Source organism: Mesoplodon densirostris, chromosome 3 (assembly GCF_025265405.1).
Source record: "Mesoplodon densirostris isolate mMesDen1 chromosome 3, mMesDen1 primary haplotype, whole genome shotgun sequence".
In the NCBI taxonomy this organism is placed as follows: Eukaryota; Metazoa; Chordata; class Mammalia; order Artiodactyla; family Ziphiidae; genus Mesoplodon; species Mesoplodon densirostris.
Genome location: NC_082663.1, coordinates 144,867,364 through 144,894,735, shown reverse-complemented (window position 1 = coordinate 144,894,735; position 27,372 = coordinate 144,867,364). Strand labels below are relative to the sequence as shown.

Genomic DNA, 27,372 nt, shown 5'->3' with positions numbered 1-27,372 from the left:
GTAAGAACATACAGTGGGGAGGAACTGGATGAAATATACACATGGAAGTGCTAAATGTGAAAAGGAGGTAGGATAAATCTTTCTATGAAGCCAAAGTAAAGCATTAGAGATAAAAAGGGAAGGGAAAGAGGAAAGAAAGTGGAATTTACTGAGGGAGCTCAACCCAACAGCCTTCCCCATCAAGGGCACTAAGCACCCCTAATCTGGCTGGTGCTCACCTAAGTGGGTTCCTGGGAAGATCCCTCTCTCAGTGACACACAGCTCTTCTCTTTGCTTCAAATGGGAAAATGTACTGGCTTTGCAGAGTTGATCTCCTGCTCATGGGAAAAGATGCAGGGTATGAGCAACTGTGCCTGCCATGCAACGGGAGCTGATATTCTGAAGTCTTTAGGGTCACTGGAGATGGGAACAGCAAAATGGGTGCACCTATATTCTGATGGCACGGCTGAGCTCTTTCACTAAGGAACCAAAGTACAAGCTCCCTCACTGGGTCCCGAAGGACAGCGGGACTCTCCAGTCCCCAAAACCCGGCGCCTGGCTCAGGGACACACTTGAGAAGACAAGAAACAATGGACAGATCTTCATTTCCAAGAGGAAACCACTAGACTATAAGCACGATGAAGGCAGGACCTTCCTGTCTCTTCAGCTCTTGATTTCCGAAACCAGCACAGTTCTGGGAAACCACAGTAGCTGCGCAAGTGTGTGGATGAAGCAGCGAGGCCAGCCTTACCCACAGAGGCCAGGTTCCTATAGTTCTCCAGCATCACATCTCTGTACAGGCTTCTCTGAGCAGAGTCTAGAAACAGCCATTCTTCCGGTGTGAACATCACGGCCACATCCGCAAAGGTGACTGGTTCCTAAAACGCACACCCATACCTGCTCAGCCAGGGGCCACCCCGACCAATACTCAAGAGGACAGTGGGGGGCTTGCAGGCCTGGGAAAGGGACACCTCCATGTAGAGGATGTTCAGACACAGTTCTGAGGTCTCTCTGCTCAGGCCTCAGAACTAGAACTCTTCTCCATCTACTCTTCCCTCCCTAAATGACAGCATCCCAAGGGGTGGCAGAAAAGGACCTCAACTTCATGACAGGACTTAGTTATTAACAACTAGCTGGGAAGCCCTTCCCCTCTAGCCCCAGGGTCCAGCAGACCTGATCGCGTTACAGGCAAGAGAAAAATGTTTGGTAAATGACAACTGTTTGCTCTTGGGAGACCATGATGACTATAAGACAAGGACAGCTCACGTCCTCGCCCTGCTTTCCCTCCTGACATTCAGCTGAACATGGCCCTTGATAACCGGGGGAAGGCCTGAATGAGGGAGTGGGGTCACTGCCCACCCACCGCTAGAGGCCCAGTGCCTGGAAGCCTGGAGACCAGTCCTCTGGGGTCAAGAAACTCCCAGACAGGGGAAGGGGACAAGGAGGCAAAGCAAGAAGAAGAAAAAGTATTTGTTACTTACCTGCAGACAAGTGTTCAGTGTCCCAGGAGCCACGGCTTCTTCCTCTGTGCTCTCCTCCCGGAGCCAGGTGGGGTCCTGAGCAGGCACTGGTGCAGGAGAAGAGGGGAGCCATGAGGGTCTGGGCCTGGCCTAGTGACCCCACTTGCAGGGCCAAGGGCTGCCCACCCTGTGAATGACCGCATGTGCACACACATATGCACATACTCCCAGGGACACACACATGTAATGTACACAGAGAGATGCATGTACATATGCTTGCACACACTCCCGGCTGCTTGGGCACACATGTACACTCACACACACCAGTACACACGCATGCACACACTCACACAAATATTTACATACACACAGACACACCACGCATACACAGTATGCACATACCCACACTGACAAGCACACACACAAACACACAGAAACATACAGACATACACACAGACACACATGCACACACACATGCACACATGCACACACACGTTTCCTCTGTTCCAAATCTCTGGAGCCACAGTCTCAATTCACCAACAGACTCTGAAGTTTCTGGGGCACTCCTTTCTCCCCCTTGATTCAGCCCTGGGTCAGCTATTCCACCTTAGCTGCTGGGCCCCTTCCTCTGCCCCAATTCCGCAGGGCCGATAGCACCCCAGGACTTACCACAAGTAGGGAACAGAAAAACCGCTACCTCCCTATGTGCCTGAGAAGGAAACATCCTTCCTTTCCTGCCTTCAAATCAATAACACCCCTCATACGCACCAAGCCTCCTCACTCTGGCCTGTTACAGAGGAGCAAGTGATTCCCCAGCCAACCCTTGTCTCCCTGCACCCTCACCTCCCCTCTTGATGGGACCTTTTCCCTTGGTAATTAAACCTGAATCACGTCCAATCCCTGACCCCATGTCATTAGTTTCCCGGGGCTGCTGTAACAAAATACCACAACTGGGTGGCTTAAAGCAACAGAAATGTATTCTCTCAGAGTTCTGGAGGCCAGAAGCCCAAAATCAAGGTGTGGGCAGGGTCACACTCTCTCTGAGACTCTGGGTAGAGTCCTTCCTTGCCTCTTCTTGGCTTCTGGTGGTGAAGGTCAATCCTGGGCTTGTAACTGCATGTCCCTCCAATCTCTGCCTCTGTCATCACATGGTTGTCCTCCCCACTGTGTGTCCCTGTCTTCACATGGCATTTTCTCCTTCTTACGAGGGCACCATTCATATTAGGTTAGGGCCCACCAACATGACCTCATCTTAACTTGACAGCATCTACAAAGACCCTATTTCCAAATAAGGTCACATTCACAGGTACTGAGGGTTAGGACTTCAATATAGCTTTTGTGGGGGGGGTAGGCTGTTACAATTCAAGATGTAATACTCCACACTTCCCTCTAGCTACTGTTCTACCTCTCTGTTCCCCATCGTGGGCAATCTCTGTATCTATTTTCTCACCTCCTACTCACTTCCCAACATCACCATTCCAAGGACCAGCACCTCACTAGGATCATCTGTGACCTCCATCCAGAGTGGGGATCTAGTTGACATATTCAGTCATCTAATCCCTCCATCTTAAAACCCACCCCCCTGGGCTTCAGTGCCCACCCTCCCCCCCCAGCCTTCCTCCCGGTTTCCTGTATAGGCTCCTTCTCCATCACTTGCTGGTGTCCCCATGGCGCACACCTTCCTCTTCTCACCTTGTAGTCTCCGCCTCGGAAGGCACCGTCCCCGGCTCTGGGCGTCAATTCCCAACTACCTGACAGGGCCCAAATCTCCAGGCTGACCCTCACATCTGCACTCCAGACCCATATACCCAACCATTGGCTCCGATATCTCCACTCATCTACCTGGGGGAATACGAATGAAACATCCAAAATGAGCTAGAGGGGGGGGGCTTCTTGCCCCAGCAGGTGGAGGACAGAGATTCAAGCCACAGAGGATCATTCTCAGGCTTTGAACTTGCCCTGCTGGGTTTCAAATTTATGTGAGACCCAGGACCCTTGTTTCCTCTCCCTTTGGGAACAGGAATGTCTATCCAATGCCTGCCCCACCATTGTATTTTGGAAGCAGAGAACCTGTTTTCTGGTTTTACCAATTTACAGATGGAGAGGAATTATGCCCCCAGGATGGATCACACCCCCAGTCTCACCATACCTGATTTAGATTATTTAGATGACAAGACTTGGGACATTTTGAGTCAATATCTACATGAGATTTTAGACAGAGTTGATGTTGGAATGGGTAAAAACTTTGGGGATGTTGGGATCATGTGACTGTATTTTGCATGTAAGGAGGATATGAATTTGGGGGGTCCAGAGAGCAGACTGTTATGAGTTGAACTGTGTCCTCCCAAAAAATAACAAGTCCTAACCCCCAGTACCTCAGAATATGACCTTACTTGGAAATAGGGTTTTTGCAGATGTTAAGATAAAGTTATGGTGGAGTAGGGGGCCCTTAATCCAATACAAATGGTGTCCTTATAAGAGGAGAAGAGATACCGAATGAGGGGAGAAAGCCACGTGGCAAGGCAGGGAGAGATGGGAGCGATGCACCCACAAGCCAAGGAATACCAAGGCTTACAGCAACCACCAGAAGCTAGGAAGAGGCAAGAAAGATTATTTCCCTACAGGTTTCACAGGAAGCATGGCCTTGCCGACACCTTGATTTCAGACTTCTGACCTCAGAACTGTGAGACAGAAATTTCTGTTGTTTCATCTACTCCATCCCCCCCCCAAAAAATGCACTCATCACCTTCTTCTCAAAGCCTGTCCTTCTTCCAATGTCCCTGTTCTCAGATGAGCAATCCCACCCCCTCTGACCCCAACAATCAGTCAAAAAAAAAATCAGTGATGACATTTCTACACCCACTCCACCCACCCCATTCCCCTTCCTCCCACCCTGTCCCTGACATGGGGAAAGCCTATATCATACTTCTCATTTGGACCCACTTAAGTGTCACTCCTTCGGAGAGTCTCTCCTCCCCATTACCCTTCTTTTCTCTAAAAAGACCCTCTCCTTTCTTCACAGCCCTTACCTATCTATAACCAGCTACATTTTTTTTTTTTTTTTTTTGCTTCCTTAGGTGATTATCTTCCTCTCCCCCAATGGACTGACAGCTTCGGAAGAACAAGCCTGGAGTCCTTTTCCTTTTGCTACACCCTCACCCCCCAACCGTGCTTGGCACATAAAAATGCCCTGGAATGTCTGGTAAACGAATGCACACATGACTCACCAAACTATCTCAACTCGACCTCCTGTGTACATCTTACATGGTTCCTAGCTTACCTGCTGTGAAGACAAGAGTTAACACAGCAGGCCTGACTGCTCTCCTCAGCAAGGCCTGCCAGCAAGGCTGACCCTCAGCTGGCCTCTGGGAACTTGGATTTCGAGAGGGTTCCCACCACGCTAACTGATAAGAGGGTCTCACTCTCTGATTACACTGTTTGTACAAACAGTGCGGTTTAGGCTGAATGCCCGTTTTCCTTCTGGAAGTCTGGAATTTAGGTATGTGCTGGGCAGAGGGTGCCTACATGACCAGCCCCCAGGGAAAACCCTGGGCTCTGAGTCTCTAATGAACTTCCCTGTAGATAACACTGCACACATGTTGTCACAGCTTGTTGCTGGAGGAATTAAGCATGTCCCATGTGACTCCCTTGGGAGAGGACTCTAGAAGCTTGTGCCTGAATTCCTCCAGACTTCACCCCGTGAGCCTTTTCCCTTTGCTGATTTTGCTTTGCATCCCTTCAATGGACTAAATCATAGCCATGAGTACAACTGTAAGCTAAGTCCTGAGTCCTCCTAGCAAATCGTCAAATCTGGGAGTGGTCTTAGGGACCCCGACACATCTACTCCACACTCACCCCCAAGTCTAGGCCACCACCATCCTTTTCCTAACTGCCTCCACCCACCACTCGTATCCTCCCGAGGCCCATCCTCCTCCCAGGTGCTGAAAGACCAGGCTCTTCTTCCCCGGTGCCCAGTGGATTTTACAGATGCCATTCCTAGGCCTGAACTCCTCTCCCCAAACCTCCAAACAGACCAACATCTAAATGATACAGTAATTATTATGGTCTTAAGCCACCCCAGTCCCCAGAGGTCAGGTGGCAGTGTCTAGTATCTTAGCTCGGGCAGCTGTAACAAAATACCACAGACTGGGTGGCTTAAACAACAGAAATTTATTTTCTCACAGTTCTGGAGGCTGGAAGTCTGAGATCAGGGTGCCAGCATGGTCCGGCTCTGGTGAGAATGCTCTTCCTGGCTGGCAGACATCTGCCTTCTCACTGTGTCCTCACACGGTGGAGAACTCTGCTTTTTCTCTTCCTGTTCTTATAAAGACACCAGTTCTATGGGATCAGGGCTCCACCCTTAAGACCTCGTTTAACCCTAACAACCTCCTTAAAGGCCCTGTCTCCAACACAGCCACATGGGAGGTTACAGCATCAACATACGCATTAGAGGGGGACAATCCACAGCACCCGAAGACGTCTTTGGTCATCATGACTAGGGTATTATGGGCTGAATTGTGTCCCTCCAAAGATTCGTATGTTGAAGTCCTAACCCCTGGAATCTCAGAATATAACTGTATTTGGACATAGGGTCTTTTCAGAGGTCATTAAATTAAAATGAGGTCAGTAGGATGGGTCCTAATCCAATGTAATTGGTGGAAATTTGGACACGGACACATAGAGGGGAAATGCAGGAAGAAGATGGACATCAACAAGCCAAAGAACAGATCACGGCCCTCAGGAGAAATCATCCCTGCCAGCATCTTGATCTTGGACCTCTGTCCTCCAAAACTGTGAGAAAACAAAGTTGTGTTGTTTAAGCCACCCAGCCTGTGGTACTTTGTTATGGGAGCCCTAGCAAACTAATACAGGGGGAGGTGGTACTGCCAGCTAGTGAGTGGCGGCCAGGGATGCTGCTAAACATCCTACAACACGCAGGACGGTCCCCACCACAGAGATCCAGCCCCTGTGTCAGGAGTGCTGGAGTTGAGAAACTAGGTCTAAACTTAAATTTCCCAGAGCTCCTCTCTGCCCCCCAAGATAAAGCCCTCCTGTTATACGCTTCCATTGCATTCCAGTCTCCATTTAAAAATCTGACCACTAAGCCAGACTGTGAACTCCATGGGGGAGGGCCTCAGGGTTTGGTCTGCAATTGTTTCCCAGTGCCCATCTCACCACAGGATGACATCAGTGAGTACTTCAAGAGTACCTTCCGGAGCACTTCAAAAGCACAGAGCACACCAAGTACTTCAACAGTACTTTATGGCACAGATGGCCAAAAAGCACAGGAAAAGATGCTCAACATCACTAATTATTAGAGAAATGTAAATCAAAACTATAATGAGGTATCACTTCACACAGGTCAGAACGGCCATCATTAAAAAGTCTACAAACGATAAATGCTGGAAAGGGTGTGGAGAAAAGGGAACCCTCCTACACTGCTGGTGGGAATGTAAATTGGTACAGCCACTAAGGAGAACAGTAGGGAGGTTCCTTAAAAAGCTAAAAATAGAGCTACCATATGATCCTGCAATCCTGCTCCTGGGCATATACCCAAAGAAAACTATAATTTGAAAAGATACGTGCACCCCAGTGTTCACTGCAGCACTATTTACAATAGCTAGGACATGGAACCAACCTAAATATCCATCGACAGAGGAATGGATAAAGAAGATGTGGTATATATATACAATGGAATATTACTCGGCCATAAAAAAAGAACGAAATAATGCCATTTGCAGCAACATGGATGGACCTAGAGATTGTCATACTGAGTGAAGTAAGTCAGACAGAGAAGGACAAATATCATATGATATCACTTATATGTGGAATCTAAAGAAATGGTACAAATGAAGTTATTGACAAAATAGAAATAGAGTCACAGATGTAGAAAACAATCTTATGGTTACCAGGAGGGAAAGCGGGGAGGGATAAATTGGGAGACTGGGATTGACATATACACACTACTATATATAAAATAGATAACTAATAAGGACCTACTGTATAGCACAGGGAACTCTATTCAATATTCTGTAATGACCTATAAGGGAAAGGAATCTAAGAAAGAGTGGATATATGGATATATGTAACTGATTCACTTTTCTGTACAGCAGAAAGTAACACAACATTGTAAATCAACTATACTCTAATAAAAAATTTAAAAAAAAACAAAAATAAAATGAGTACATTATGGCAGAGCCTGGCCCAGAAGGCGTACCAAAAATATATAGAACAACAACATATAACCCAAATCTAAGAATTAATTCCTGTCAGTGGCATAATACAGATTCCAAATGTAAGACTGGATGATATGATTAATAAACAAAATTTATTATTCTTACAATAAGGCAAGATGGAAGGAAACAAACGCCTTGCAGTTCAAGCTACAATGTTATTTGTCCTCCAGAATTAATTTTTTCCCCCACTTCTCAGGAGATGTGGCTTTTAGCCTCATTTTTTAAAAGCTCAGTTCAAACATGTGCCATTTATAGTAAACTCAACTGTAACCTTCAGCATCGACATGCTTGCGCAGTGGAGAATTTAACCGTGCCCCAAAAGAGGTCTGGCCTTTGCCATAGTTGAGTGGGGACTGCTCTTCCATAACAGAAAGATCTGAGACCAAAAAAACAAAAAAAGAATCCCAGCCCACAATCCCTAGAAAGTGCCTTTCCCCTTGCATATGTAAATAATGAGAGATTGCCTCATATATTCTCGCCTTATGGCAACGACTGCAGTCAGAGGAAAAGGCGGCGGATGCAAGTTCCCAGACACAACACAGCACAGCGGGGCCCTCTGGCTGTCAATTCCACCCAGCTCTCACTCACCAGAACCCCCAGCCCCCAACAGGTTGAGGAGGCGCAGCGCAGGCTCCGGCGTGGCCACCCTCTGAATCTGCACAGCCACCTTCAGCCCCTGGACAGAGTGACGGGAACATATTAGTCACACAGTCGGTGGGATCCACTCACACCTGCTCACCCAGACTGAATTGGCATGACTGGCCCTGCTTTGGGGAACACACTGAACATACAGGGACAGGCCCTGTTCCCCTGTCCAGCTTTACAATTCTTCAGTATAAAGTTAACCACTGTCGTGGAATTTCAACTCCAAGATGGGATGGAGAGAGGGGGCCTGGGTAAGGGAGGCTTCCTCTGAGCAGCCTCCGGTAGTGGGGGAAATGCTGGAGCAAAGAGGGGCAGTGGATGGCCAGCAGATTGAGGGGTAGAGGGAGGATGCAGAGGTGGACCTCTGCAAATGAGGGGACATTAGTAAACTATTCCGGAGGGGAAGCCCTGCTGTGGGAGAAAGGACCTGAACTCTCCTCTACCGACAGCCACTCCCTTGGGAAGGGTATTTGAACTGACTTGCATTTCTAAGGGATGCCTCTGGCCTCGGTGTCCAGGGTGACGCCCAGTGGCAGCAGGAGCCTGTCAGGAGCAGTTCCCGGGGGTCCAGGAGAAATAACGGTGGCTCTGGGCAGGGTGGTGGCACCAGGAACAGAAGGAGCAGTCAGAGGTAGGTTTATATTTTGGAGGAAAAGTTCGTAGGACTTGGTGGTGGATGGGAAGTCAATGTGGCAGGTCCCTCAGGGCAGGTGATGGGCAGGGACAGGTGAGAGGAGGCCCCTCCTCCTCAGCGCGGGGCTCATAGCACACCTTAAAGTGTCCTTCTCTGTAACTCTGTCCACCTCAGTACCAAAACACAAGGCCCTGAGCCAAGAGCTTGGTTACCGGCCTGGACACTCTTCACACAGCCCTTGGACCCACTCATTCCTGTAGGTTTCCTGGCCATGGACAGGGTGGGAATGAGGGTGGAAGGACTGGACGAAGAAAGGCTGGACCCAGAGAGGCAGGGCCTGGACCCTAGTTGCTAGCCCCTCCCCTAGGACTGCTCTGGGCCTGACATCACACTAGGGATATTTACATTCAATGCAGAAACGCCATGGCGTGTACAGCAGTTCCTACCAGGAGGTAAGCCTGGGCCTCCAGCATGTTCCCAGTTCCCCCAACAGTTGGCAGTTGGCCCTAGATTCGTCCCTCCCTCCTGCCTCCCCACCTAACAAAACTCCTGAACCCCAGGCTTTCCTGGCTGGGGCTGGGGCCCTCCCAGCAAACCACTTCCCAGGCTTACTGTGTCCTCAGAAGACCAAGGTGACTCCTGGAGAGCTGACCGGTCCCCTGGAGTCAGAGGTGTCCCCCTCTCTCCCATCATAGGCTTGATCTGCATCCTCAGGTCCAGCCCCAGCCCCTGGGAAAAGGCATGGAGGGTGCTGAGCAGGGCAGAGGCGGTATGCAGGCTGTTCTCACCCTCAGAGACCCTAAGTTTGGGACTAGTGCCAACAGAATTTGGGGAACGTGGGCCTGGTAGTTTCAGACCTGGTGATTCCCCCTATTGCACTGTGGGCCCCTGCCACCCATGAGGACTGATCATGCCAGAGACTTGGAGACAGACCTGACCCCTTTCTGGTTCTGGAGAGGCCCTGTCTGGAGGATAGGCCACAAGCACTTGGAGGCACTACAAGATATTTTACTAGAAAGGTTTCTATAGAAAGGCTGGGAGCCCTTGGCTCTGAATATGAACTTCATTCTATGTTTTCTTAGAGTCCATATTTGTCTACCTGGCATCCATCAATCATGGGGCCAAACTAATGGCCACAGTTGTTTACATCTCCCGTGTGATCCACAGCTCGTACTCCGAACCACCTCCTTTATCTAGTTCTCACACACCAAGCCAACATTCCCCCTGCCCTAAATCACCAAGGCCAGTTACCAGACAACTGGGGACAGCCCCCGTGCCTCAAGATCCCCCAGAATTATTACTCAAACTCACCAATCCTAAGCTGTTTACCCTGCCCTGCCTTGCCTTTCCTACAGAAAACCAATAAAGGCTCTGGCCTAGAGTCTCTCCTCACTCCTGTCAGCCTCCTGACTGATGCTGGTGCTTCCTTGTGTGGCCCTGTGTGGTGTGGCCAGCCCCCTCCTCTCAAGAAATGTAAGTCGCTGTCACTGGCCTCTCCATGTCATCACTCAGTCACCTCTGTAAATTGAAATCCCGGGGGGTACCATTTTGAGACAAATGTTTTAATCAGAATAATTCTGATATAGATCACTCTTCTTGAAGGTTTTTAGGAGTTCCGCCTATTTGCTCATCACATACTTATTGAGCACTGCTAGTACAGGCACTGTGGATCCAGCAGAAAACAAAAGAGGTGAAACCACAGCCTTGAGGAGCTGGGAGTTGTGCAGGAGAGGTGGCGTGGGTGGCCCTGGGACAGTAGGAAGGCTTAGCCTGGAGATGCCCATTCTTTGGGGCTACAGGGCCTTGGTCTGTCCCTGGCCACCAGCACTTATTCACACGTGACCTAAGAGCTGCCGTAAGGGGCCCCAGTGATTGTGACAAGGCTCAGTGACACCCACATGGCCTAGAAGGGATAACCAAAGGTTCAGCCACATCGACCAAGTATCAGGATGTGCGATCCTCAAGCAGAAGACCCTGGTGACTAAGACAGCAGTCTCTAGAGACAGGCCTGGATTTGACTCACAGCCTCACATATGCTGGACCACTTAGGGGCATATTCAGGGATGAACTGCTTGATTCCTCTACACAGAAGGAACTGTAGTGGGATTCCTCTATATAAAAGGAAGTGGACCACTTATGCCCACTCAGAACATTCTGTGACTGCCTGTGTTTCCAGATGCAGCAGAAGCCCCTCCTCTCCCACACTCAGTACTCACTACTGAGCTGGCAGTGAAGTTCTGTGGAAAGTGCTGGAACCCCATACTGAGAGGAAAGAGCCCACAGAAACCACAGAGGACACCCGTCCCTCATGGCCCGTACTCCCTCCCTCACACGGTCCATCTGCTGATTGAGGCACGGTGCCGGTAGGGGCCTGGAGCCATCTTTACCAGCACCCATCTGTTCACTCCTTCATTCAACAGGCATCAATCGAGAGCTCTATAATGGCGCACAGAACACTCTATAATGGGGTTACTGCAACAACGACATCAGATGAGGCCCCTGGGATCCAGCAGCTCCAGTAAGACATTTGCAGATCTTAAGGTCTCAAAAGCCAGCGCCCTTTCCCAAGCAGCTAGTGGAGGATGTTCTCTTCTGAAACAAGAGTGTAAACCAAGGACAAGGAGGATCTGGGCACTAAGGAGAGGGCTCGGCTGCCCTGGGGTCTGATGCCAGCCATGCAGGGGCGAGAGTTTCAGCTGCCTGGCAGCCCACTCCTCACGAGGCTGTGCAGGGTTGAGGCTCCGTGTTCTCAGGGCACAGGAATGGAAAAGGGGTCTCTACTACCCCGGCCTCCCCACCCCATTCACTGTGCCAGTGTCTCTGACACTCTGAGGCTGACACCATCCGTGATAGAGGTGGAGAGGCACATATTGAGGGAAGCTAGATATCTCATTGGCTCTGGGACAAAGAGGCCCAGCCTGGGGGTGAAGCTGGGCTCTGTATGTACCTCTATCCAAATCTTAGCCCTAACCCTAAGCTTCAAAACCCCAAGAATGGGAACTCAAACTTGGAGGCTCGGTAGTTTAAGAAGGCAGGAATTCAGGGTCAAAGCGGGGATGGCAGGACTCCGCATTTTCTCACGCACCATACTGTGCAAGCTGGTTCTGAATGATTTTCCACTCTTTGACAAGGGCTTCCTTCCAGTGTGGGGTCTCAACTTGTCTCCCTAGGGGTGTGGGACCCCTGACAACTTTCCCACATTCTTTACAATCAGAGTGGCCCTCTCCTGCAGGTCCTCTTGTTCAGATCCAAGTTATAATTCCTCCAGGAGCCTTTCTCACCACTGTTAAATCAGCAGGTGGCTTCTGCCCAGGGGGAGGTTGCTCCTGACAAGCAGTAGATGATGACAAAAAAGTCACCCAGGGATGCTCCTTGTCAGGGGCACGTTTGCAGCATTTTCAAAGGTGCGCCTTGTTCAGACAGGTCGAGTTCTTCCAGGATGTTGCAGGTTCCACCACTAGGCTTTCTCACATCCTGAACTTCCATGGGCATCTCTAACAGACAGCGTGTTTCTGATCACTGTTGAAGAGTAAATCACACTGCATACAATCGATGTCTGACTCTCAATGATGGACATGTTTACTCAGGGGAACTTTCTAAGAAGAAAGAATTTTAAGGGATAGGTGGGATTTGCCCAAATTCATGGGTCATGGATGCTCCCTCCAGACACTTCATGCCCTTGAGGAAAAGCCCTGGCTCAAATATCTGCCTGGCCCTGGTGTGCGTGTCACGTATTCCTCAACTTTTTCTATGAGAGGGAGTAAAGAATCATCACACGTGAATCTTACCATTTGCAAATCATGGGATGACTTTTCCTCCAAAATATCCTGCAGAGGAGTAGACTCTTTGGGTTTAAGTTGAGATTCCCAGTCTAAAATGAATTGGAAAAAAAATTACCTTCTTTCAGAAAGTAGTGGCATGATATTGACACACACAACATGTTTTTTTTTTTAATATTGACCCTAAACTTGGGTCAGTACTGAAATGGAAGAAGGTATCAGTGAGAAAGTGAGGCTCTAAGAGTAGGAATTGGGCAGTGATGGGAATGAGGTGGAAATGAGAGACTTTTTCCCCAGCAAAGGAATCCGTGGAGATTGAAAGTGATGTTATCAGACAGTATTATCAGGCAAACAAGTAAGAAGCAATTAGACAAGGAACACACAAAGAAATGTTTGGTTTAAAGAGGAATTGGACAATAATTGTTTGTATGATATGGAGAAATTGGAACCCTCATGCGTCGCTGGTGGGAAGGTAAAATAGTGTGACTATTCTAGAAAGCAGTTGGACAGTTTTTCAAAAAGTTTAAAAAATGACCCAGCAATTCCACTTCTAAGAATATACTCAAGAGAAATGAAAACATATCCACATAAATTTTTTTTAATTTTTGAATTTTATTTATTTTTTTATACAGCAGGTTCTTATTAGTCACCAATTTTATACACATCAGGGTATACATGTCAATCCCAATCGCCCAATTCAGCACACACCCACACCCACCACCCCTGTGGCTTTCCCCCCTTGGTGTCCATAGGTTTGTTCTCTACATCTGTGTCTCAATTTCTGCCCTGCAAACCGGTTCATCTGTACCATTTTTCTAGGTTCCACATACATGTGTTAATATGCAATATTTGTTTTTCTCTTTCTGACTTACTTCACTCTGTATGACAGTCTCTAGATCAATCCACATCTCAACAAATGACTCAGTTTCGTTCCTTTTTATGGTTGAGTAATATTCCATTGTATATATGTACCACATCTTCTTTATCCATTCCTCTGTTGATGGGCATTTAGGTTGCTTCCATGACCTGGCTATTGTAAATAGTGCTTCAGTGAACACTGGGGTGCATCTGTCTTTTGAATTATGGTTTTCTCTGGGTATATGCCCAGTAGTGGGATTGCTGGATCATATGGTAATTCTATTTTTAGTTTTTTAAGGAACCTCCATACTGTTCTCCACAGTGGCTGTATCAATTTACATTCCCACCAACAGTGCAAGAGGGTTCCCTTTTCTCCACACCCTCTCCAGCATTTGCTATTCGTAGATTTTCTGATGATGTCCATCTTAACTGGTGTGAGGTGATACCTCATTGTAGTTTTGATTTGCATTTCTCTAATAATTAGTGACGTTGTGCAGCTTTTCATGTGCTTCCTGACCATCTGTATGTCTTCTTTGGGAAAATGTCTATTTAGGTCTTCTGCCCATTTTTGGATTGGGTTTTTTGTTCCTTTAATACTGAGCTGCATAAGCTGTTTATATATTTTGGAGATTAATCCTTTGTCCATTGATTCCTTTGAAAATATTTTCTCCCACTCTGAGGGTCGTCTTTTTGTCGTGTTTATGGTTTCCTTTGCTGTGCAACAGCTTTGAAGTTTCGTTAGGTCCCATTTGTTTTTGTTTTTATTTCCATTTCTCTAGGAGGTGGGTCAAAAAAGATCTTGCTGTGATTTATGTCAAAGAGTGTTCTTCCTATGTTTTCCTCTAAGAGTTTTATAGTGTCCGGTCTTACATTTAGGTCTCGAATCCATTTTGAGTTTATTCTTGTGTATGGTGTTAGGGAGTGTTCTGATTTCATTCTTTTACATGTAGCTGTCCAGTTTTCCCAGCACCACTTATTGAAGAGACTGTCTTTTCTCCATTGTATATCCTTGCCTCCTTTGTCATAGATTAGTTGACCATAGGTTTGTGGGTTTATCTCTGGGCTTTCTATCTTGTTCCGTTGATCTCTGTTTCTGTTTTTGTGCCAGTACCATGTTGTTGTGATTACTATAGCTTTGTAGTATACTCCGTTTTTTTCCCTCAAGACTGCTTTGGCTATTCGGGGTCTTCTGTGTCTCCATACAAATTTTCAGATCTTTTGTTTTAGTTCCATAAAAAATGCCATTGGTAATTTGGTAGGGATTGCATTGAATCTGTAGATTGCTTTGGGGAGTATAGTCATTTTCACAACATTGATTCTTCCAATACAAGAACATGGTATATCTCCCCATCTGTTGGTATCATCTTTAATTTCTTTCATCAGTGTCTTATAGTTTTCTACATACAGGTCTTTTGTCTCCCTAGGTAGGTTTATTCCCAGGTATTTTATTCTTTTTGTTGCAGTGGTAAATGGGAGTGTTTCCTTAATTTCTCTTTCAGATTTTTCATCATTAGTGTATAGGAATGCAAGAGATTTCCGTGCATTAATTTTGTATCCTGCAACTTTACCAAATTCATTGATTAGCTCTAGTAGTTTTCTGGTGGCATCTTTAGGATTCTCTATGTATACTATCATGTCATCTGCAAACAGTGACAGTTTTACTTCTCCTTTTCCAATTTGTATTCCTTTTATTTCGTTTTCTTCTCTGATTGCCGTGGCTAGGACTTCTAAAACTATGTTGAATAATAGTGGTGAGTGGACATCCTTGTCTTGTTCCTGATCTTAGAAGAAATGCTTTCAGTTTTTCACCATTGAGAATGATGTTTGCTTCACATAAATTCTTATACATGAATGTTCAGAGTAGTACTACTCCCAACAACCACAAAGTGGAAACAAGCTAGATGGCCATGATCTTATGAAGATGAACAGAATGTGGTGCATCCACACAATGGAATATCACTCAGCCTTAAAAAGGAATGAAGCATTTCATGCTACTACATGGAAGAACCTCAAAAACATGATGTTGAGTGAAAGAAGACATATACAGATGTATGATTCCATTTATATGAGATGTCCAGAACAGGCAAATCCACAGAGACAGAAAGTGAATTAGTGGTTCCTGGGGGCTGCAGGAAGGGGGATGGGGGACTGCTAATAAGTATAGGGTTTCTTTTGAAGGTGATAGAAATGTTCTGGAAATAGATAGTGGTGATGGTTGCACAACTCTGTGAATATACAAAAAACCTCTGAATTGTACACTTTAAAAGGGTGAATTTTACAGTACATATCTCAAATTTTTTTAAAAAAAAGAGAAATCGGAACAGATCTTTTTCTGAAACCAACAAAAAGGAAGAGAGTTTAAAAGTGAAAAAAGGGACTTCCAGGGAAGATGGCAGAAGAGTAAGACATGGAGATCACCTTTCTCCCCAGATACAACAGAAATACATCTACACGTGGAACACTCCTACAGAACACCTACTGAATGCTGGCAGAAGACCTCAGACCTCGCAAAAGGCAAGAAACTCCCCATGTACCTGGGTAGGGCAAAAGAAAAAAGAATAAACAGAGACAAAAGGATAGGGACGGGACCCGCACCAGTGGGAGGGAGCCTTGAAGGAAGAAATGTTTCCACACACTAGGAAGCCCCTTCGCGGGTGGAGATTGAGGGTGGCGGAGTGGGAAAGCTTTGGAGTCGCGGAAGAGAGCACAGCAACAGGGGTGCAGAGGGCAAAGCGGAGAGATTCAAACACAGAGGATCGGTGCCGACCGGCACTGACCAGCCCGAGAGGCTTGTCTGCTCGCCCGCCGGGGCGGGCGGGGCTGGGAAGTGAGGCTCGAGCTTCGGTCGGAGTGCAGGGAGAGAACTGGGGTTGGTGGCGTAAACACAGCCTGCAGGGGGTTAGTGTGCCACGGCTAGCCAGGAAGGAGTCTGGGAAAAAGTCTGGACCTGCCGAAGAGGCAAGAGACATTTTCTTCCCTCTTTGTTTCCTGGTGCGCGAGGAGAGGGGATTAAGAGCACTGCTTAAAGGAGCTCCAGAGATGGGCACAAGCCGTGGCTAAAAGCGCGGACCCCAGAGATGGGCGTGGGACACTGGGGCTGCTGTTGCCGCCCCCAAGAGGCCTGTGTGCGGGCACAGGTCACTGTCCACGCCCCCCTTCCCGGTAGCCTGTGCAGCCCGCCACTGCCGGGGTCCCAGGATCCAGGGACGGCTTCCCCGTGAGAGCGCATGGCGCGCCTCAGGCTGGTGCAATGTCACGCCGGCCTCTGCCACCGCAGGCTCGCCACGCACTCCGTACCCCTCCCTCCCCCCGGCCTCAGTGAGCCAGAGTCCCCGAAGCGGCTGTTACTTTAACCCCGGCCTGTCTGAGCGAAGAACAGACACCCTCCGGCGACCTACATGCAGAGGCGGGGCCAAATCCAAAGCTGAGACCCAGGAGCTGTGAGAACAAAGAAGAGAAAGGGAAACCTCTCCCAGCAGCCTCAGAAGCAGCGGATTAAAGCTCCACAATCAACTTGATGTACCCTGCATCTGTGGAATACATGAATAGACAATGAATCATCCCAAATTGAGGAGGTGGACTTTGAGAGCAAGATTTATGATTTTTTTCCCTTTTCCTCTTTTTCTGAGTGTGTATGTGCACGTTTCTCTGTGAGATTTTGTCTGTATAGCTTTGCTTCCACCATTTCTCCCAGGGCTCTATCCATCCATTTTTTGTTTTTTTGGTTTTTTGGGGTTTTTTAAATTTTTTTCTTAATAATTATTTTTTATTTTAATAACTTTATTATATTTTATCATACTTTATTTTATTTCACTTTACCTTCTTTCTTTTTTTCCTACCTTCCCTCCATCCTCCCCCCTTCTTTCTTTCTTTCTTTTTCTTTCTTCCTTCCTCCCCTTCCCTTTCCCCTTCTTCTACTTCTACTAGCTCTTTCTTTCTAATTTTTCTATTTTTTATTCTGAGCCGGGTGGATGAAAGGCTCTTCGTGCTGCAGCCAGGAGTCAGTGCTGTGCCTCTGAGGTGGGAGAGCCAACTTCAGGACACTGGTCCACAAGAGACCTCCCAGCTCCACGTAATATCAAACAGCGAAAATCTCCCAGAGATATCCATCTCAACAACAGCACCCAGCTTCACTCAACGACCAGCAAGCTACAGTGCTGGACACCCTGTGCCAAACAACTAGCAAGACAGGAACACAACCCCACCCATTAGCAGAGAGGCTGCCAAAAATATAATAAGTCCACAGACACTCCAAAACACACCACCAGATGTGGACCTGCCCACCAGAAAGACAAGATCCAGCCTCATCCACCAGAACACAGGCACTAGTCCTCTCCACCAGGAAGCCTACACAACCCACTGAACCAACCTTAGTCACTGGGGACAGACACCAAAAACAACGGGAACTATGAACCTGCAGCCTGCAAAAAGGAAACCCCAAACACAGTAAGATAAGCAAAATGAGAAGACAGAAAAACACACAGCAGGTGAAAGAGCAAGATAAAAACCTACCAGACCTAACAAATGAAGAGGAAATAGGCAGTCTACCTGAAAAAGAATTCAGAATAATTATAGTAAAGATGATCCAAAATCTTGGAAATAGAATAGAAAAAATGCAAGAAACATTTAACGAGGACCTAGAAGAAGCAAAGATGAAACAAACAATGATGAACAACACAATAAATGAAATTAAAAATAGTCTAGAAGGGATCAATAGCAGAATAACTGAGGCAGAAGAATGGATAAGTGACCTGGAAGATAAAATAGTGGAAATAACTACTACAGAGCAGAATAAAGAAAAAAGAATGCAAAGAACTGAGGACAGTTTCAGAGACCTCTGGGACAACATTAAACACACCAACATTCGAATTATAGGGGTTCCAGAAGAAGAAGAGAAAAAGAAAGGGACTGAGAAAATATTTGAAGAGATTAGAGTTGAAAAATTCCCTGATATGGAAAAGGTAATAGTTATTCAAGTCCAGGAGGCATAGAGAGTCCCATACTGGATAAATCCAAGGAGGAATATACCAAGACACATATTAATCAAACTGTCAAAAATTAAACACAAAGAAATCATATTAAAAGCAGCAAGGGAAAAACAACAAATAACACACAAGGGAATCCCCATAAGGTTAACACCTGATCTTTCAGCAGAAACCCTGCAAGCCAGAAGGGACTGGCAGGACATATTTAAAGTGATGAAGGAGAAAAACCTGCAATCAAGATTACTCTACCCAGCAAGGATCTCATTCAGATTTAATAGAGAAATTAAAACCTTTACAGACAAGCAAAAGCTGAGAGTTCAGCACCACCAAACCAGCTTTACAACAAATGCTAAAGGAACTTCTCTAGGCAAGAAACGCAACAGAAGGAAAGGACCTACAATAACGAACCCAAAACAATTAAGAAAATGGGAAGAGGAACATACATATCGATAATTACCTTCAATGTAAATGGACTAAATGCTCCCACCAAAAGTCACAGACTGGCTGAATGGATACAAACACAAGACCCATATATATGCTGTCTACAAGAGACCCCCTTCAGACCTAGAGACACATACAGACTGAAAGTAAGGGGATGGAAAAAGATATTCCATGCAAATGGAAACTAAAAGAAAGCTGGAGTAGCAATTCTCATATCAGACAAAACAGACTTTAAAATAAAAACTATTAGAAGAGACAAAGAAGGACACTACATAATGATCAAGGGATTGATCCAAGAAGAAGATATAACAATTGTAAAAATTTATGCACCCAACATAGGAGCACCTCAATACATAAGGCAAATACTAACAGCCATAAAAGGGGAAATAGACAGTAACACATTCAGAGTAGGGGACTTTAACACCCCACTCTCACCAATGGACAGATCATCCAAAATGAAAATAAATAAGGAAACACAAGCTTTAAATGATACATAAAACAAGATGGACTTACTTGATATTTATAGGACATTCCATCCAAAAACAACAGAATACACATTTTTCTCAAGTGCTCATGGAACATTCTCCAGGATAGATCATATCTTGGGTCACAAATCAAGCCTTGGTAAATTTAAGAAAATGGAAATTGTATCAAGTATCTTTTCCGACAACAACGCTATGAGACTAGATATTAATTACAGGAAAAGACCTGTAAAAATACAAACACATGGAGGATAAACAATACACTACTTAATAACGAAGTGATCACTGAAGAAATCAAAGAGGAAATAAAAAAATACCTAGAAACAAATGACAATGGAGACACGATGACCCAAAACTTATGGCATGCAGCAAAAGCATTTCTAAGAGGGAAGTTTATAGCAATACAATCCTACCTTACGAAACAGGAAACATCTCGAATAAACAACCTGACCTTGCACCTAAAGCACTTAGAGAAAGAAGAACCAAAAAACCCCAAAGTTAGCAGAAGGAAAGAAATAATAAAAATCAGATCAGAAATAAATGAAAAAGAAATGAAGGAAGCGATAGCAAAGATAAATAAAACTAAAAGCTGGTTCTTTGAGAAGATAAACAAAATTGATAAACCATTAGCCAGACTCATCAAGAAAAAAGGGAGAAGACTCAAATCAATATAATTAGAAATAAAAAAGGAGAAGTAACAACTGACACTGCAGAAATACAAAAGATCATGAGAGATTACTACAAGCAACTCTATGCCAATAAAATGGACAACATGGAAGAAATGGACAAATTCTTAGAAATGCACAACCTGCCAAGACTGAATCAGGAAAAAATAGAAAATATGAACAGACAAATCACAAGCACTGAAATTGAAACTGTTATTAAAAATCTTCCAACAAACAAAAGCCCAAAACCAGATGGATTCACAGGTGAATTTTATCAAACATTTAGAGAAGAGCTAACACCTATCCTTCTCAAACTCTTCCAAAATATAGCAGAGGGAGGAACACTCCCAAACTCATTCTACGAGGCAACCATCACCTTCATACCAAAAGCAGACAAGGATGTCACAAAGAAAGAAAACTACAGGCCAATATCACTGATGAACATAGATGCAAAAATCCTCAACAAAATACTAGCAAACAGAATCCAACAGCACATTAAAAGGATCATACACCATGATCAAGTGGGGTTTATTCCAGGAATGCAAGGATTCTTCAATATACGCAAATCAATCAACGTGATACACCATATTAACAAATTGAAGGAGAAAAACCATGATCATCTCAACAGATACAGAGAAAGCTTTTGACAAAATTCAACACCCATTTATGATAAAAACCCTGCAGAAAGTAGGCATAGAGGGAACTTTCCTCTACATAATAAAGGCCATATATGACAAACCCATAGCCAACATCGTCCTCAATAGTGAAACACTGAAAGCATTTCCACTAAGATCAGGAACAAGACAAGGTTGCCCACTCTCACCACTCTTATTCAACATAGTTTTGGAAGTTGTAGCCACAGCATTCAGAGAAGAAAAGGAAATAAAAGGAATCCAAATCGGAAAAGAAGAAGTAAAGCTGTCACTGTTTGCAGATGACATGATATTATACATAGAGAATCCTAAAGATGCTACCAGAAAACTAATAGAGCTAATCAATGAATTTGGTAAAGGAGCAGGATACAAAATTAATGCACACAAATCTCTGGCATTCCTATGCACTAATGATGAAACTCTGAAAGTGAAATCAAGAAAACACTCCCATTTACCACTACAGCAAAAAGAATAAAATATCTAGGAATAAACCTACCTAAGGAGACAAAAGACCTGTATGCGGAAATTATAAGACACTGATTAAAGATATTAAAGATGATACAAATAGATGGAGAGATATACCATGTTCTTGGATTGGAAGAATCAACATTGTGAAAATGACTCTACTACCCAAAGCAATCTACAGATTCAATGCAATCCCTATCAAACTACCACTGGCATTTTTCACAGAACTAGAACAAAACATTTCACAATTTGTATGGAAACACAAAAAACCCCGAACAGTCAAAGCAATCTTCAGAACGAAAAATGGAGCTGGAGGAGTCAGGCTCCCTGACTTCAGACTACACTACAAAGCTACAGTAATCAAGACAGTATGGTACTGGCACAACAACAGAAATATAGATCAATGGAACAGGATAGAAAGCCCAGAGATAAACCCACGCACATATGGTCACCTTATCTTTGATAAAGGAGGCAGGAAGGTACAGGGGAGAAAGGACAGCCTCTTCAACAAGTGGTGCTGGGAAAACTGGACAGGGACATGTGAAAGTATGAGATTAGATCACTCCCTAACACCATACACAAAAATAAGCTCAAAATGGATTAAAGACCTAAATGTAAGGCCAGAAACTATCAGACTCTTAGAGGAAAACATAGGCAGAACACTCTATGACATAAATCACAGCAAGACCCTTTTTGACCCACCTTCTAGAGAAATGGAAATAAAAACAAAAATAAACACATGGGACCTAATGAAACTTAAAAGCTTTTGCACAGCAAAGGAAACCATAAACAAGACCAAAAGACAACCCTCAGAATGGGAGAAAATATTTGCAAATGAAGCAACTGACAAAGGATTAATCTCCAAAATTTACAAGCAGCTCATGCAGCTCAATAACAAAAAACAAACAACCCCATCCAAGAATGGGCAGAAGACCTAAATAGACATTTCTCCAAAGAAGATACACAAATTGCCAACAAACACATGAAAGAATGCTGAACATCATTATTCATTAGAGAAATGCAAATCAAAACTACAATGAGACAGACGGGCGCGAGCTGCAGCAGAAAGCGCGGAGCCCAGAGACGGGCGTGGGATGCTGGGGCTGCTGCTGCCGCCGCCAAGAGGCCTGTGTGCGAGCGCAGGTCACTGTCCACGCCGCCCTTCCGGGAGCCTGTACAGCCCGTCACTGCCGGGGTCCCGGGATCCAGAGACGGCTTCCCTGGGAGAACGCACGGCGCGCCTCGGGCTGGTGCAACGTCACGCCGGCCTCTGCCGCACAGGCTCGCCCCACATCCGTACCCCTCCCTCCCCCCCGGCCTGAGTGAGCCAGAGTCCCCGAAGCGGCTGCTCCCTTAACCCTGTCCTGTCTGAGCGAAGAACAGACGCCCTCCAGCGACCTACACGCAGAGGCGGGGCCAAATTCAAAGCTGGGACCCGGGAGCTGTGGGAACAAAGAAGAGAAAGGGAAATCTCTCCCAGCAGCCTCAGAAACAGTGGATTAAATCTCCACAATCAACTTGATGTACCCTGCATCTGTGGAATACATGAATAGACAACAAATCATCCCAAATTGAGGAGCCAGGAGTCAGTGCTGTGCCTCTGAGGTGGGAGAGCCAACTTCAGGACACTGGTCCACAAGAGACCTCCCAGCTCCACATAATATCAAACAGCGAAAATCTTCCAGAGATATCCATCTCAACACCAGCACCCAGCTTCACTCAACGACCAGCAACCTACAGTGCTGGACACCCTATGCCAAACAACTAGCAAGACAGGAACACAACGCCACCCATTAGCAGAGAGGCTGCCTAAAATCATAAAAATTCCGCAGACACCCCAAAACACACCACCAGACGTGGACCTGCCCACCAGAAAGACAAGATCCAGCCTCATCCACCAGAACACAGGCACTAGTCCCCTCCACCAGGAAGCCTACACAACCCACTAAACCAACCTTAGCCACTAGGGACAGACACCAAAAACAACGGGAACTACGAACCTGCAGCCTGCAAAAAGGAGATCCCAAACACAGTAACATAAGCAAAATGAGATGACAGAAAAACACACAGCAGGAGAAGGAGCAAGATAAAAACCCACCAGACCTAACAAATGAAGAGGTAATAGGCAGTCTACCTGAAAAAGAATTCAGAATAAGGATAGTAAAGATGATCCAAGATTTTATTTCCATGATCCATAATCTTGGAAATAGAATAGAAAAAATACAAGAAACAGTTAACAAGGACCTAGAAGAACTAAAGATGAATCAAGCATTGATTAAAAATACAATAAATGAAATGAAAAATACTCTAGATGGGATCAATAGCAGAATAACTGAGGTAGAAGAATGGATAAGTGACCTGGAAGATAAAATAGTGGAAATAACTGATGCAGAGCAAAATAAAGAAAAAAGACTGAAAAGAACAGAGGACAGTCTCAGAGACCTCTGGGACAACATTAAACGCACCAACATTCGAATTATAGGGGTTCCAGAAGAAGAAGAGAAAAAGAAAGGGACTGAGAAAATATTTGAAGAGATTATAGTTGAAAACTTCCCTAATATGGGAAAGGAAATAGTTAATCAAGTCCAGGAGGCACAGAGAGTCCCATACAGAATAAATCCAAGGAGAAATATGCCAAGACACATATTAATCAAACTGTCAAAAATTAAACACAAAGAAATCATATTAAAAGCAGCAAGGGAAAAACAACAAATAACACACAAGGGAATCCCCATCAGGATAACAGTTGATCTCTCAGCAGAAACTGTACAAGCCAGAAGGGACTGGTAGGACATAATTAAAGTGATGAAGGAGAAAAACCTGCAACCAAGATTACTCTACCCAGCAAGGATCTCATTCAGATTTGATGAAGAAATTAAAACGTTTACAGACAAGCAAAAGCTGAGAGAGTTCAGCACCACCAAACCAGCTTTACAACAAATGCTAAAGGAACTTCTCTAGGCAAGAAACACAGCAGAAGGAAAAGACCTACAATAACGAACCCAAAACAATTAAGAAAATGGGAATAGGAACATACATATCGATAATTACCTTCAATGTAAATGGACTAAATGCTCCCACCAAAAGACACAGATTGGCTGAATGAATACAAAAACAAGACCCACATATATGCTGTCTACAAGAGACCCACTTCAGACCTAGAGACACATACAGACTGAAAGTAAGGGGATGGAAAAAGATATTCCATGCAAATGGAAATCAAAAGAAAGCTGGAGTAGCAATTCTCATATCAGACAAAATAGACTTTAAAATAAAGACTATTAGAAGAGACAAAGAAGGACACTACATAATGATCAAGGGATTGATCCAAGAAGAAGATATAACAATTGTAAATATTTATGCACCCAACACAGGAGCACCTCAATACATAAGGCAAATACTAACAGCCATAAAAGGAGAAATCGACAGTAACACAATCATAGTAGGGGACTTTAACACCCCACTTTCACCAATGGAAGATCATCCAAAATGAAAATAAATAAGGAAACACAAGCTTTAAATGATACATTAAACAAGATGGACTTAATTGATATTTATAGGACATTCCATCCAAAAACAACAGAATACACATTTTTCTCAAGTGCTCATGGAACATTCTCCAGGATAGATCATATCTTGGGTCACAAATCAAGCTTGGTAAATTTAAGAAAATGGAAATTGTATCAAGTATCTTTTCTGACCACAATGCTATGAGACTAGATATCAATTACAGGAAAAGATCTGTAAAAAATACAAACACATGGAGGCTAAACTATACACTACTTAATAACGAAGTGATCACTGAAGAAATCAAAAAGGAAATTAAAAAATACCTAGAAACAAATGACAATGGAGACACGACGACCCAAAACCTATGGGATGCAGCAAAAGCAGTTCTAAGAGGGAAGTTTATAGCAATACAATCCTACCTTAAGAAACAGGAAACATCTCAAATAAACAACCTAACCTTGCACCTAAAGCAATTAGAGAAAGAAGAACAAAAACATCCCAAAGTTAGCAGAAGGAAAGAAATCATAAAAATCAGATCAGAAATAACTGAAAAAGAAATGAAGGAAACGATAGCAAAGATCAATAAAACTAAAAGCTGGTTCTTTGAAAAGATAAACAAAATTGATAAACCATTAGCCAGACTCACCAAGAAAAAAAGGGAGAAGACTCAAATCAATAGAATTAGAAATGAAAAAGGAGAAGTAACAACTGACACTGAAGAAATACAAAAGATCATGAGAGATTATTACAAGCAACTCTATGCCAATAAAATGGACAACATGGAAGAAATGGACAAATTCTTAGAAATGCACAACCTGCCAAGACTGAATCAGGAAGAAACAGAAAATATGAACAGACCAATCACAAGCACTGAAATTGAAACTGTGATAAAAAATCTTCCAACAAACAAAAGCCCAGGACCAGATTGCTTCACAGGCGAATTCTATCAAGCATTTAGAGAAGAGCTAACACCCATCCTTCTCAAACTCTTCCAAAATATAGCAGAGGGAGGAACACTCCCAAACTCATTCTACGAGGCCACCATCACCTTCATACCAAAAGCAGACAAGGATGTCACAAAGAAAGAAAACTACAGGCCAATATCACTGATGAACATAGATGCAAAAATCCTCAACAAAATACTAGCAAACAGAATCCAACAGCACATTAAAAGGATCATACACCATGATCAAGTGGGGTTTATTCCAGGAATGCAAGGATTCTTCAATATACGCAAATCAATCAATGTGATACACCATATTAACAAATTGAAGGAGAAAAACCATATGATCATCTCAATAGATGCAGAGAAAGCTTTCGACAAAATTCAACACCCATTTATGATAAAAACCCTGCAGAAAGTAGGCATAGAGGGAACTTTCCTCAACATAATAAAGGCCACATATGACAAACCCACAGCCAGCATCGCCCTCAATGGTGAAAAACTGAAACCATTTCCACTAAGATCAGGAACAAGACAAGGTTGCACACTCTCACCACTCTTATTCAACATAGTTTTGGAAGTTGTAGCCACAGCAATCAGAGAAGAAAAGGAAATAAAAGGAATCCAAATCGGAAAAGAAGAAGTAAAGCTGTCACTGTTTGCAGATGACATGATACTATACTTAGAGAATCCTAAAGATGCTACCAGAAAACTACTAGAGCTAATCAATGAATTTGGTAAAGTAGCAGGATACAAAATTAATGCACAGAAATCTCTGGCATTCCTATATACTAATGATGAAAAATCTGAACGTGAAATCAAGGAAACACTCCCATTTACCATTGCAACAAAAAGAATAAAATATCTAGGAATAAACCTACCTAAGGAGACAAGACCTGTATGCAGAAAATAATAAGACACTGATGAAAGAAATTAAAGATGATACAAATAGATGGAGAGATATACCATGCTCCTGGATTGGAAGAATCAATATTGTGAAAATGACTCTACTACCCAAAGCAATCTACAGATTCAATGCAATCCCTATCAAACTACCACTGGCATTTTTCACAGAACTAGAACAAAACATTTCACAATTTGTATGGAAACACAAAAAACCCCGAACAGCCAAAGCAATCTTCAGAACGAAAAATGGAGCTGGAGGAATCAGGCTCCCTGACTTCAGACTATACTACAAAGCTACAGTAATCAAGACAGTGTGCTACTGGCACAAAAACAGAAAGATAGATCAATGGAACAGGATAGAAAGCCCAGAGATAAACCCACGCACATATGGTCACCTTATCTTTGATAAAGGAGGCAGGAATGTACAGTGGAGAAAGGACAGTCTCTTCAATAAGTGGTGCTGGGAAAACTGGACAGGGACATGTAAAAGTATGAGATTAGATCACTCCCTAACACCATACACAAAAATAAGCTCAAAATGGATTAAAGACCTAAATGTAAGGCCAGACACTATCAGACTCTTAGAGGAAAACATAGGCAGAACACTCTATGACATAAATCACAGCAAGATCCTTTTTGACCCACCTCCTAGAGTAATGGAAATAAAGACAAAAATAAACACATGGGACCTAATGAAACTTAAAAGCTTTTGCACAGCAAAGGAAACCATA

General features: G+C 44.4%; 1 protein-coding gene across 1 annotated transcript in view; it reads right to left on the bottom strand.

Annotated features, from left to right (window-relative positions):
* Positions 1-27,372, bottom strand: part of ZNF333 (zinc finger protein 333) — a 37,405-nt gene that overhangs the window by 3,432 nt on the left and 6,601 nt on the right. Inside the window, exons 5-10 of the mRNA XM_060094061.1 lie at positions 12,743-12,825; positions 9,567-9,683; positions 8,264-8,351; positions 1,461-1,546; positions 731-857; positions 219-314 (exon numbers count right to left, since the gene is read on the bottom strand). Coding sequence (XP_059950044.1) covers positions 219-314; positions 731-857; positions 1,461-1,546; positions 8,264-8,351; positions 9,567-9,683; positions 12,743-12,825 — 597 coding nt within the window. The remainder of the gene's footprint in view (positions 1-218; positions 315-730; positions 858-1,460; positions 1,547-8,263; positions 8,352-9,566; positions 9,684-12,742; positions 12,826-27,372) is intronic.